The 14,672-nt window shown below is 42.5% G+C and overlaps 1 protein-coding gene across 1 annotated transcript; it reads left to right on the forward strand.

Annotated features, from left to right (window-relative positions):
- The first annotated feature begins 2,798 nt into the window (after positions 1-2,798).
- LOC141039161 (uncharacterized) lies at positions 2,799-4,192 on the forward strand. Its single transcript, XM_073506470.1, has 2 exons — positions 2,799-3,145; positions 3,847-4,192. The coding sequence occupies exons 1-2, from the start codon at positions 2,799-2,801 to the stop codon at positions 4,190-4,192; spliced, it is 693 nt and encodes a 230-aa protein (XP_073362571.1).
- The last annotated feature ends 10,480 nt before the right edge of the window (positions 4,193-14,672 follow it).

Below are 14,672 nucleotides of genomic sequence, written 5' to 3' on the forward strand. Positions count from 1 at the left end.
CGCTTCCTCAAGATTGTCAAAGTCAATGAGCCCTACTACATCCCGCCGCGCCGCCGCTAAACAAGGGAGACAAGTGATGTGCTGCTAGACTGTTGCTGCTGCCCCAGGAGCGCCGTGTTCTTTTATGTTATCGGTATTCGCTGGTCGACTCTAAAACTTATGGTCTATGGTGTGTAAGAACTTATGTCCTATGGTCTATGGTGGGTGTGAACTTATGGTGTGCGGTCTGCCGTTTAACTAAGTGTTTGCTGCTAATCTGCTTAAGTGTGGTCAAAGTTGTTATTAGTACTATTTTGCTGATGCATGTTAGGCATTGTACAATGGTAGATCCTAAGAGTGATGCTTAGAAAAATAAACCGGGTTTTTCTGAAGCACCATTGCCTGTTCCTATAGGACAGACGCCTAGTTAAGCATCTACCCTGTACAAATAAGCACCGGTGCTTAAGAAAAGCCTGGTTTATCTCTCTAAACACCTCGCCTAATCACCTTGCATTGTACAAGGCCATAGCAACTCAAGTATCGTAAGGTGGTCTATGTTATGTTTGCTGTGTTATTCTTCCGTTCTAGAATCGTACGGTGATGCATGCTAGGAACTCTACTACGATGACTATGGTAGTTATAGCTTGGCATGATTATGTTCAGTTTATAACTCAGGATGTTCCAGCCAGATCTATGACCAGTTACAACTGAGCTATGCATTAGTTTTGGCCAAAAGTAAAGCATGCAAATGATTGCCAATTCTACCTATTGCCATTTGAAGCTTTGTACTGAGGATGCATTAGTTATTGCAATAAGTAGAGGATGCTCATGTTTCCTAGAAGTGCCTGTTTCCACTTTCTGGTAAGAACTGAACATGTATCAAATTATGCTAAAAGTAGACCATGAGCATGAACATGTATCAATTGCTGCTTCATATTTGTGTTTGAATGGGCTCAACATATCTAGTGATGGTTTAGGGTCTCTGCGTGACCGTGATGATAACTCAAGATGTTGCAGCCATATCTATGACCAGTTATAACTCAACTATGCATTAGTTCTTGCCAAAAGTAAAGCATGCAAATGATTGCCAATACAACCGTATTGCCTGTTCAATTTTTGTACTGAGGATGCATTGGTTATAGCAGTAAGTAGAGGATGTTCATGATTGCCAAAAGTACATATATCCACTTTATGATAAGAACTAAACATGTATGAAATGATGCTAAAAGTAGAGAATGAGCAAGATCATGTATCAATTGATGCTACCTATTTGTGTTTGAATGGGCTCAACATTTGTTTGGCTATGGTCTTGCTGTCAAATTTAAGTTTGAGTTCTACGAGGCTTTTCTCCGTTACGAAGACTTTTATCTGAAACTGACATTGCTGGCTCGTATGTAATGATGCAAACCGGGTCAATTAATCTGAACACAATAATTCAAAGATGAATAACAAAATTAGCAGTCAACTAATATTAAAAAAATTAAGTGGATCATTTAACGTATGATCCACTTATGAGTTTAAGCACACAACCTATTTGGTCGTGCATAAAATAAGCGCAGTTTAACAAGGGTATCCAATTGCTTAACCACGTGAAGTTGTGCAAACCCTATTAGGGTTCAACTACTAAAAGAGCGGCCGACAACGATTAAAAAAAGCTACGATCAGGAAATACCTTCTCTCGGAGACGGCGGCGCCGAGTTGATGGCCGCGGATAGTGCGTGGCAAACTAGAAGTGCCCGTATAGCGCGGTAGACGACGGCAAGGATATACGGCGCGTTCACGTGAGGACGGGGCGGCGAGAAGAACACTGAAGTCCGACCCCTCATGGTGGTGGGCGGTGGCCGGCAACTCCTGTAATCCGTGTGAGCCCGGGTCTCCGATCTGATCTTGCAGCGGTCGTGGGAGCTGCGGATGGCACGGCCGGGTGGTTAGAATGAGGCGCTGTAATCGCGGGATTTAGGGAGGGGTGGGCCGCGTTGAATTATGTGAGATTTCAATAATATCACAATGATATCCCAAAAGATCTAGAAAATATTGTCCTTGCTTTTTTAGTATTAACAATGGTTTCTTCGTGTCGCATATGCCCGAAAAACGCCATACGTGACAAAACTTGTAATACATGTTGAAAATGGTCGACATTGTACTAATGACCGAAAAAATCACGCATGTGACGAAACTTCCAAAATTTGTTGAAGATGGTTGATTTGGAGATGTTCTACAATTTCACTGCAATATTACAAATTTATTTTATAATTAAAATTCAATGATGCAAGGTTTTACATGTTTTTCAATTGTTTTCAAACTTAAACTTTTTACACATGTCCAAGAAAGGCAATGTGGCAAGGTTTTACATGTTTTTCATTGTTATCAAACTTAAACTTGTCACATAAGACATGTGTACCTAAAAAAGGAAGTGTTATTTTAGTATAAGTCAAAATGTCACATAGGCAAAAAAAGATTTCACAGAAAAAAAAAGCCCACCTACCTAACATGATATTTCACACACCACAGCCCGCATACGACTACAAACCCAGTGATATGGGCCAGGATGCAGGCCCGTGGTGGGACTAAACTCAGACGCACGTGCACCCAGCAGTGCAAGAGGACGGTTGCCACGACGGACTGCAACTGCGCCCCACCACAACTACCCCCACGTCCTAGACGAACCGCCTCCCCCACGTCCCCATCCTAGGCGTGAAATAGCCCCAAATCGACTACATCACTGCCTCATTCCGAGAACCTCCATTGCCGCTTCCATCTCTTCTGCAAACAACCCACAAACATCTCTCTTCGAAGCCCGCAGTCGCAGGAGGAGGGCAATGGCGGAGGAAGCGTCTGCCAAGCGTCATTGTGGCCAGACATCCGACCAGAGCGGCAACCTCGACGTCGTTCACGTTCCCGGTCAGAAGTGTGAGTACATCGTAACCCTCAAAGGGGTTGCACTCCACGGCAAGGAGACGCTGGAGGTCGTCTGCACCAGTGAACCGGACAAGGCCAACGAGATGATCTCTAGGATCAGGAGGAGCATCTGCGGCTCGTACCCCCACATCATGGGCGTTGATGTGGAGTTTACCAAAGATGATGAACCTCCGCAGATGGCAGCAGTTCTGCAGATCAGCATGGAGGGTCTCTGCCTCGTGTACCACATCGCTCCGGCCACAAAATGGTGAAAAATCCTACTCATTCACCCTCTTCCATTCATCAATATTGCTCCCTCGAAATTTCATTAGACTAGTTTCATACTAGATGTACTAGTGTAGTTTGTGAAAATGGATGCACTAGTGTAGTTCCTCAAAGTAGATGCACTAGAATATATTTTGACCCTGATGCACTTGATTAGTATCTGAAACTGTTGCACAAGATTAATTTGTGAGGTTGATGTACCAGTGTAGTTTCTCATCTTGATTCATTAGTGTAGTTTCTGAACTTGATGTAGTGAAGTAGTTTCTGAACTTGGTCTGGTGTTATTTTCACCACCAAAAAAATTAAGAACTTGGTGAAGCAGAGGTATATGTTATTTTATTCAACATAATAAAACTAAACTGGCACTAAGAAAGCAAATAGATCATTGACTCAACTATATATTCCGAAAAGAAAATTAACATGGTGTACTTGATTTTAATTTCAGAACTTTGTGTACTAGTTTCTGAACTACATTCATCCATGACTTATACTGTATAAGCATCTACTCCATGTACTATTCACTTGTAAACCGTAAAAACCAGAAGATTAAATCTTGAAAAATAAACACTAGTACTCCATGTATTCATCACTTGTCTCTCCCCTAGCAGGCCAAAGCGCCTCAAAGAGCTCCTACAGGAGGAGAAGTTGTTCACCTTTGCCGGTTTCAGCATTAAAAAATGACAGGGACAAGCTGAAGTTGTCTAGTTTGGAGATAAACCCCAACAAGCACATCGACATTCGGCGCAACTGGAGAGTTCCACACAACGGAAAACCGTACGACTCCTTGGCTGATGTTGCAGCCAGCGTCATCCACCCATTCTACAGCAAGATGAAGAAGAAGATCGATAGGGAGGCAGACCATAAACTGTGGGGGGACAACCCACTGCCAGATTACCTCATCGAGTACGCAGCAATAGATGCGTACGCCACCTACAAGTTGTGGAAGATAATCGACAACATCAAAAGAGGTCTGGAAATTTCAAAAGAGCAGGAAGCGGACCCCTACTACCACTGCCACTATGCGGGATGAGGAGACATCAAAGTCTGCCTTCGTGTTGCTTGCGCTTGTGCTTGTCCTTTATCTTGTTGTTTGAAATTTGTAGTTTGCTTTTCTTGGGTTAAACCAGCTTGTTTATGTCATGTGTGTCAAAGTTGAACCAGTTTGTTTATGTCCTGTTTGTCAGGGTTGAACAAGTTTGCTTATGTCATCAAGTACATAGTTTTCTTATCTCGTTAAATAAGTTTGCTAGCTTCCTATTTTGTTTATCCATCAAAACAAAAATTCATGTAAATTGTGAATGGAAATCTGTGGCTGCTCTTCAATACTCCCTACGTAAACTAATATAAGAGCGTTTAGACCACTATTTTAGTAATCTAAACGCTCTTATATTAGCTTACAGAGGGAGTACTAGTTATCAATGGAACTAATCACAGAAGGTTGTGCCATGTGTAGTTTTGGTTCAGAATTGTATGGAAAAGAAAACAATTACTACAATTAGAACCAAACTCCATTAACCGAACCTACGAAAAAGGGTCCCCCAACCCCCCCAGCCTTATACTATAAAGCAACAACACCGAGCATCCAACAACAAGTCAAGACAGATTCAATTTCAAGGAAGTCGCAAATAACCGTTGGGGCAACAGCAAAACAAGCCCCAAACATAACAAGTTCATTTCACAGCGATACATGGCCCATTTACTGAACCTAGATATATATAGATAGGTACGGTAATACACGGCAAGTACTTAGAAACAAGAGCTAACATACCAAGTTCATTTCACATCTAAACATGGCCCAGCCAGTTCTAAATGAGGTTGATGGTGATCATCATCCTCAAGTCACGGCGACGGGTGTTCGCAACAGTGAGTAGGATGCCCTTACCTACCCGAAGATTCTTGCCATGAAGGAACTTCTTCCACCCCGCCCGGTTGAAGACAGTGCGACCATCCGTGTCCACTGCGTAGGCACAGGTGGTGATGGAGCCCGTTCTGGTAAGGCGTAGTCCAGCAGCCATGCCTTCTTCATGCGGCTCGATGCCACAACTAACAGATAACCTCTTAGGTAATTTCTGAAAACAGTTGATATGATATATGAGCATGTCACGTGCAATTATCAGCAAATCATACACTTGAAGACACATATATCATTGGATTCAACACTGAGCATATATATCATCACATCACTACACTAGACGCTAATCATCAAATTACTACAGTAATTAAGCATATCATTAGTTTACTACGTACACTAACCATATCATCGCATATTACTACACTACATAAGGATATATCGCATTACTACAACACATGCATACCATAAAAAATTCTGCACTAAATGAATTCTACACATGGCATATCATCACAGTATTACAACATGCATATCATATCAACTAGTACACTTATTAAGCATGCATATCATGTAATTACCACAGTAAGTAACATACCATGAGATGCTGTTTAACATTCGTCCTTGTGAGGCGGGTCACGAATGGCATCCCGACGTAGTCTTCACGTAGCGGAAGCATGTCCCAGAGGTTGCACGTTTCATCGCCGCTCATCCTGAGTCTTTGGGCATAGAGTGCTTCATGAAGTGGGTTCTCATCATCATCTAAATCCTCACCATCGTCCTCCTCATGAACTTCATCCTCACTATCGGAAATCAAATTCAGATAGATAACAGAAATCTCGGGCCTTTCTCCTCTGAAGGAGAAGCTGATCGATTCACCCCCACTAACACGCAAGCGGGCGATGAAACGATCCCATTCATCTCCTCCAATCTAGGTTATCGTTCGCCCTTATCGACCTGCATAGTGTACGGCCCCCCAAGAGCGTCGAAGGTCACGGTGTCTCCGACGAGCTCATTGAATGCCAATCTCACATTGCATGGGACGATCTGTGCAACATAAAAACAAATAACAAACACAATGCATTAGTGGAAATAGCAATAAAAAACAAAATTAATGAATTGTCAGAAGGTCCATATAAACGGTTACCGCTGCAAAAACAAAAGTAGGCTGGAAGTAGATGCCGAACAACGTGGCAGTACAAAGGCTGGTCCAGCACCGTGACTTGCACCGTCGACACGGTGCTTCCTCCATTCTACATACAACATGTTGAACTCTAAGTTGAATTGTATGCTACCATAGTACAATACAAAGATCATACATATAATAAATCATAGTGATAACCTAAAATGCAATGCCTATTAAATCTGTTTACTATCATCTACCTAAAAAAGCAATGCCAATGACAATGGCAATGCCAGTATCATCTCCCTAATAAATCCCAATCAGATCCAATCCAATGTCAGTACTACATACTATAGTGAAGAACGGATGAATTATTTTGATTTATTTTTTCACACATAGGGCCTCATTTTGATTTGCACAGGGCCTCTATTTTCCCTAGTACGGCTCAAATCCTACACTACGACATCCATAAATCTATCAAAGAACCATCATATCCATCAACAAATCATCTACCGCATGTATCAAATAAAAATTTTGGATCAGATCCACGCCCGGAGGGAGACGCATGCGGTTTGGGAAGGGAAGAAGATTCGCGAGGGGGGTGAGCGGAGATCTCACCTACTTGCCGGAGTTTGCGGCGGCCGCGCAGATCCGGCGGTGAAGAGAGGCGTCGTCGGGAGCTGGCGGCGGCGGCGCTTGTCGAGAAGGGGACGAAGAAGTTGAAAATGATTTGGAGTACTAGGCGCACTTAGCCAAATGTGGTACATGTGGTGGCGCGTTTTTGTGGATGACAAGGGGACCCCACGTGTCGGTACCCATCGGAAAAAAACTGGCATTTCCAACTGCCTCACGGGGAACCGAACCAGGGCCATGCGGGTGTGAGGTAAAGGGTCTAGCCAGTTCGGCTGATGCAGTGTGTTCGGCCGAACCAATTTGCCTCTCCTTAAGGCATTTATCCAGACACAGACACACGAAAAAAACATGCACCGAGGCTGTGCTCCATGTGTGGCATAAGTGGTCCTGTGAAGCTGCAACTAGGACCAATGTTGATATATGTTGTTATTAGCTAGGGTACCAACACTATATAATGGCTTATGTGATCCTTGCTAGTAAAAAAACATTATCCATGTTGTCCCAAGTGGCACGTTTGAGTGCAACATGTCAATATTGGTGCATTTGGCCCTTATGGCATCCATGAGTCCAAAGAGACCATGATTAGTGAAAACACATGAAGATTGCTACATGACGGGCCGTTGGCGTGTCTTGGTATGCACTGTGCGTGCAATGTGACTACGAAAAGTTGTTGCCTGTCGAGACGTAGTTTATCGGTGCATGTGGATCCTATAGGCTTATTTGTTCCTTGTTTGTGGGCATGGTGCGTGTTGGCCCAAGTGACATGTGTCAGTGCATTGTGACATCTATTGGTGCAGCGGGCCCTTATACCAATTATTTGTGCAAAGAGATCAAGATTGATACATGTCGGTCCATTGTCGCATCTTGGAGTGGAATGTGACTAGAAGAATTGGTGAATGATTTGGACCCCTTATGGCATGTATCAGTCTGAATATTACTGGTACATGTCCGTCGTTATAGCGTCTGTGTGTCGAAGGAGAACAAGTTTGGTGCATGCTCTTGTGTGCCAAGATGTTATGTGGGAACAAAAAAAACTGTCAATAGTTCATTTCTGTGGGCCCAGAAACAATGAGAATTATTTCTAGAGTACTTATTTGTAAATTTTGCACAGTTCTCGTTGGGTGCTGATTGATACGTCTCCAACGTATCTATAATTTCTTATTGTTCCATGCTATATTATATTCTGTTTTGGACATTAATGGGCTTTATTATACTTTTATATTATTTTTGGGACTAACCTATTAACCGGAGGCCCAGCCCAGAATTGTTGTTTTTGCCTATTTCAGATATTCGCAGAAAAAGAATATCAAATGGAGTCCAAATGGAATGAAACCTTCGAGAACGTGATTTTCGGAACGAACGTGATCCAGAGGACTTGGACCCTACGTCAAGACATCAACCAGGAGGGCACGAGGTAGGGGGCGCGCCTACCCCCCTGGGCGCGCCCTCCACCCTCGTGGGCCCCACGTTGCTCCACCGACATACTTCTTCCTCCTATATATACCTACGTACCCCCAAACTACCAGATACGGAGCCAAAAACCTAATTCCACCGCCGCAACCTTCTGTACCCGTGAGATCCCATCTTGGGGCCTTTTCCGGAGCTCCGCCGGAGGGGGCATCGATCACAGAGGGCTTCTACATCAACACCATAACCTCTCCGATGATGTGTGAGTAGTTTACCTCAGACCTTCGGGTCCATAGTTATTAGCTAGATGGGTTCTTCTCTCTTTTTGGATCTCAATACAATGTTCTGCCCCTCTCTTGTGGAGATCTATTCGATGTAATCTTCTTTTGCGGTGTGTTTGTTGAGACCGATGAATTGTGGGTTTATGATCAAGTTTATCTATGAACAATATTTGAATCTCCTCTGAATTCTTTCATGTATGATTGGTTATCTTTGCAAGTCTCTTCGAATTATCAGTTTCGTTTGGCCTACTAGATTGATCTTTCTTGCAATAGAAGAAGTGCTTAGCTTTGGGTTCAATCTTGCGGTGTCCTTTCCCAGTGACAGTAGGGGCAGCAAGGCACGTATTGTATTGTTGCCATCGAGGATAACAAGATGGGGTTTATATCATATTGCATGAGTTTATCCCTCTACATCATGTCATCTTGCTTAAAGCGTTACTCTGTTCTTATGAACTTAATACTGTAGATGCATGCTGGATAGCGGTCGATGTGTGGAGTAATAGTAGTAGATGCAGGCAAGAGTCGGTCTACTTGTCTCGGACGTGATGCCTATATACATGATCATACCTAGATATTCTCATAACTATGCTCAATTCTGTCAATTGCTCAACAGTAATTTGTTCACCCACCGTAATACTTATGCTCTCGAGAGAAGCCTCTAGTGAAACCTATGGCCCCCGGGTCTATTTTCCATCATATTAATCTTCCAACACTTAGCTATTTTTATTACCTTTTATTTTACTTTGCATCTTTATCATAAAAATACCAAAAATATTATCTTATCATATCTATCAGATCTCACTCTCGTAGGTGACCGTGAAGGGATTGACAACCCCTTTATTGTGTTGGTTGCGAGGATTTATTTGTTTGTGTAGGTGCGAGGGACTCGTGCGTGGTCTCCTACTGGATTGATACCTTGGTTCTCAAAAATTGAGGGAAATACTTATGCTACTTTGCTGCATCACCCTTTCCTCTTCAAGGGAAAACCAACGCAGTGCTCAAGAGGTAGCACTGATGTGGAATGTGTTTTTTCCCACGGTGCACTTACAAACTGGACTCACTTGTCAGAAATCATGTCAACCCAACCAAAATGGCGGATTAGACCTAGCTGCAACAAATTACCCCAATATGTGTTTTTTGTGCAACAAACCTGTAAAGTAGGTGTTCTATGCAAAAGTAGGTGATTTGTGCAATTTCCTCGCTAAACCACAGGTCAAAAAATATACAAATTCATGACAAAAATTAATTGAAAGCGGTTGGGGCGTGCACGAGCGCACGACGCCATGCGTCTAGCCTCGGTAACTCCAAAAGTCCACCCCCACACGCCAAATAAAGGCCGCCTCCCCCACCCCCGTCTCCCCCACCCCCACCCGTGCTACTTTTCTTCCCCAAATCAGTAAAAACCCTCTCCTCTCACCTTGAACCCTACCTCCTACAAGCCAGCAACCACCTCCCTTGCCCTTCGTCGTCAGAACATGAAGGCCGGCCGTGAAGACGCGGCGGTGGAGAAGAACGCAGAGGTAGAAGCAGTGGAGAAGCCTGCTGTGGTCATTGCCGCCGCGGTTGGCGCGGCCGAGGGCGCCGTCGTGGCGACGGGAGGCGGTGCACCATCTGCTGTGACTGCTCCAGCTGCCCTCGCAGCGGTCGAGCCTGTGGTCGGGGAGCAGGTGGAGGAGCAGGTGGCGGTGGATCTGGAGGAGCAGAGGCTCAAGCGGAAGCGCGAGCAGTACGAGATCATCGACAAGAGCTACAAGGAGGCCCACCTCGACGCTCAGGATGTGCAGGACGAGGCCATCGAGTTCGACGAGGAGGTCGACGACGAGATCTCGGAGGTACTACTCTGTTCTGTTCTATTCTCCTACTCTGTTTTTAGGGTTTTCTCCCTTGGGGTTTTCTCCTGAATTGCATGCAGCACGGATTAGATTTCGTCCAGATAGGTTATGTTTCTTGATCTCTCCCTTAGGGTTAGGATTAGTACTAGTTTTTTCATACATTTGGAAGGAAACCCCTTCAATCTGAAACCTGGCATGGAATAGTAGTCATGTAGGCCTAAAATCCCCCTGTGCGTGCAACAGTAGTCATAATCAGTTCTGCTGTAGAAAATGGTGTGTTTGTTAGGTATCACCTCTTTGATTCGTACGATTTCCAAAATGCAGGAATAGGGAAACCGTGGGGTTAGAGTGGCATGTCATCTTGAATCCTACAAGATTGTATGAGTGTTTGATTGTGCATACTAAAAACGTGGGATTCTTTCAGATAGGTTTGAGTGGATGGAAAATTTCCTACAAATTTGTTTATTTCATGACAGTCAATAAGAGGATCAATGATTAATATCTAGAACATGAAAAGTTGACATGCAACAGTAAATATTTATCAACAGTGCTTGAGCTTCTATAAATGGTAACTTTTAAAACATGTACTCTGGAAACAACTTTGAATATTTGCTATTGGATGAAGCCAATCCAACGGTGGACAGATGGGAAATCCCAGCATTTTTGGCCATTCGATATCTTATTTACTACAAAAGAAAATTCGAAGCATGCGTACCATTTAGAATATTCCATTTTTAAGCTCAAGCACAATGCTACCTATGCACAAACAACCTCATAGCACTATGTTTCTCCACTGTTCTAGAATCTTGGATACTTTAACAGCGCAAACTCTTTTCTTCTAAATGAATTGCTAATGCTTTGAACTTTGTGAATCTGAATGCATAATATGCACAAACGTTATCACTTTATTAAAGAAAACACACAAAAAATCCAATGCTACAGTAGCATAGCAATGTAAGTGGACCTGAAATAATTGACATTAACTGTTGCTTTCACGTCCAATGCGCGTGTGCCTCGCTAGTACCAACAGGAGTATCAATGATGAGAGTTTAAATCAGTAGAACCCCTGTTACAACTATGCTCTGTTCCTCAATTGTGCAACCCATTATCTGGTTTTGCTATTCATGAAACTATGCTCCGTTCTTCAATAGTGGCAACCCATTATCTGGTTTTGGTATGCATGAAACTTGGCCACATCATTGAGTCATGCATCTGGTCAGTACTGATGCATGCAGTAACAATTCACGACCACTGTCTGCCATTAACAACAAACACGGATTAGTTCTTCTCTTGCACAAATCAATCCATGAAACTATGCCACATCAGTAATCATGCATGCCAAGTCCATGCAACAGTACATTTCTAGCAACAAGATTTTCTATTGCATTCTTACTATATAGAATTTTCCATTACTAAGCGTAATCATAATGATCCATATGCACAAAGCTGATACCACATTTTCTCCTTTCTTATGGAATCTTTCATACCTTAACAGTGCAAACTTTTTCTATTTGCTTCATGATTTCCATATAATGAAGTGGACTATGCATCTTATTTCCAATCTGATTACCAAATCTGTTGAGACCTAGTAAACAGTACATTATTTAGTTGTCAGAAAAACTAGTTTATTTGATGAAAATCATGAAGCCATACAGCTATACTGTGAAGACATTTTCTGTTTGCAGTCAGTAATTCATTGCAGAGTTTCTTATGTACGCACCCTATGTAATTATTAGCAACAAGGATGAGTAATTAAAGCCATAATTTCTTATGTTCGCAACCGATGTACCTCAATCCAAAATTTCTCTTTTTTATACATAATTCATGACCTGATTCATATGTTTTGTTGTCTTCAAAATATCAAGTGAGGGCAATCTTTTGTTTGTTGATGCGGTAGTTTTACTTTGTAGTATGTACTCATCTAGTTTGAATATCATTAAAATAGATATTGTCTGGTATCTCTTTATGATAAAACCAGATCATACAACATATTGTTGCAAGAAATGGCAAGAAATGATCCTGTTTTTGGAATTATCTATTTTCAGTATGAACTAAAATATGTGCTTGAATGCAGTAAAGTGATTTGTTCATACCGTAAAACCTGAACCCTTTAGTTAATTGTCAACTTAGATTGTACAAATAGGAGTACTTTAGAGGGGAGAACAGCTACGCATGCAAAGCAAAGAAAAAATAAAAAGAAAGATAACAAATAATACATAAACATATATTGCAATACATTAGGTACATGTTGTGTGAATCATCTGATTGATCATATTTTTGTATTCCTACTTTAGGAATGTACTTGATACTCTTATGAAATGCTACATTTCTGTATTCCTAATCTGACATAGCTGTCGATCAACTAACACAAATGAAGATGACGAAGACGTGGATGATAGTAAGGAGAGCAGGGACAGCAAGAGCCGCTACGTCCTCAGGAGGCTGCGAAATGGGGAAATCCCATACCGCAGCGGATACAACAGGCTCTACGGCAACATAGCCTGCCCCTTCTGCTGCGCGAGTATCAAGAGCGACTACGACAGCCTGATCATGTATGGCACCTATATCGGTCGTGGTAATGGGAGGAACCGCAAGCCCCACGTCCAGGCTAAACATGCCGCTTTTGGTGCCTTCCTCAGGAAGTACGCGAAGGGGCATCTGCCATTCTACCTCGCGGGGCCTCCACGTCCGGCCAAGATGCCGAGGATCTGATGCGCTGCATGGTTGTTACTGCTGGCCCATCCTAGTTAAGACTGTTTTTATGTTATGGTTGTCGTGTGATACTTCTGCCCCACCGTACTGCTTGAACTTATGCGCCGGTTTATCTTTTGGGTTCTGACTGTTTAACATGCTATGTTTAAGTGTTTGGTAGTACATTGCTCATTTCTGGTAATGGCCAACTCCCGATGCTACATCCTTAGGTACATGCTAACAATAATAAACATGGTTTTCTGAAGCAGCAATGCCAATTTGTACATGATAGGCGCCTAATTAAGCGTCTACCCTATACAAATAAGCGTCGTTGCTTCATTAAACAATTGTTTATCTTGTTAGCACCTACCCTAAGTGCATTGCAGTCAACCTTGCCTAATACCTCCACTATGGTGATATATGGTACATATATGTTATGACTCTAACTGAAGATGCTAATGCTATATCTTGCATTGAATTTGGTATGTTGAGAAATAATGACACTCAAGTTATTTCTATGGGCAGTTAAACCTTTATAAATGAGCTTGTATTAATAGCTGCCAAAAGTAGAGCACACAAATGTTTGCCAGGAGTACATACTGCCATTTGAAGCAAAACAAATGAGCATGCATTAGTAATTGCCAGATATGTAGCATGCACATGATTGTCAAAAGTACCTATTGGCCCTTTTTGACATGCACTTAGGTTGTACTATAATATATTACCAAAAGTACATCATGCAAATGATTGGCAGAATGACCTATTGGCAGTTCAACCAAAAGAACTGAGCATGCATCCCTAATTGCCAAAATTACATAATGTTCGTGATTACCAAAAGTATGTACTGCGACAGCAGAGATTGCTATATTGTGGTATGTTATCATACCCTACTTTTTACGGTCTTAGCTGGTGTTAGCAAGCCATCTTTCACCGCTCGTCGATGCACGTTTGATAAAGTTCAATCACCAAATCATAAATGACAAATGTATCATAAGTAGTGCTAACTACAGTGCTACCCAGTACGTACCTAAACTACCATTTGGTTAACTTGAATCGCTCGATATAGCTTGTGATGGCTTGCGTGATCGTCTTGACATCAAAGATGCCACTTGTTTAGCAATGGTCTTGCTATCAAATTTCACTCTGAGCTATTCCATAGTTTTTGTTTTTTTAGCTTGCACTTCATCGACAAGCTTCCTCGGGCGTCCACGTCCTCTCCGCTTTTTTGGGGAGCTCGGGGTGTCGGGATCCTTTGGGGAGCTCGACGTGTCTGATATCTTGCACTCAACAGTACCGATAATTTCTTGGACATCGTCTTCTGAACCCGTAGGTTGTGATGCAATGTGGGCTTCATACGTCTCCGCCTGTAAAGCAGACATGAGTGCATTCGGTAGCGTCATGACACATATGAATAAAATAAAATATTCATGCTTTTTCGCTAACCGTTATGGGGTACTTGTATGTTTCCATGCGAAGACTGTTGCAATCTGAACGCAGCAAGCTTGAAACTATTTTCCAGCTAAATATATCTATTTGTGACTACATTTGATAAGCGACACATATGTCAGCACAGCGTTCAGTCATAAGATACTCTACAAGAAAATATAGTGTTTGTCTCACCTGCTCCACTTTGTCGGTAAATACTTCACTGTTCCATGTCAACATGTACTTCAGTGCGAAAACGCACATGAATGCCT

This window comes from Aegilops tauschii, chromosome 1 (genome assembly GCF_002575655.3).
Source record: "Aegilops tauschii subsp. strangulata cultivar AL8/78 chromosome 1, Aet v6.0, whole genome shotgun sequence".
Classification (NCBI taxonomy): Eukaryota; Viridiplantae; Streptophyta; class Magnoliopsida; order Poales; family Poaceae; genus Aegilops; species Aegilops tauschii.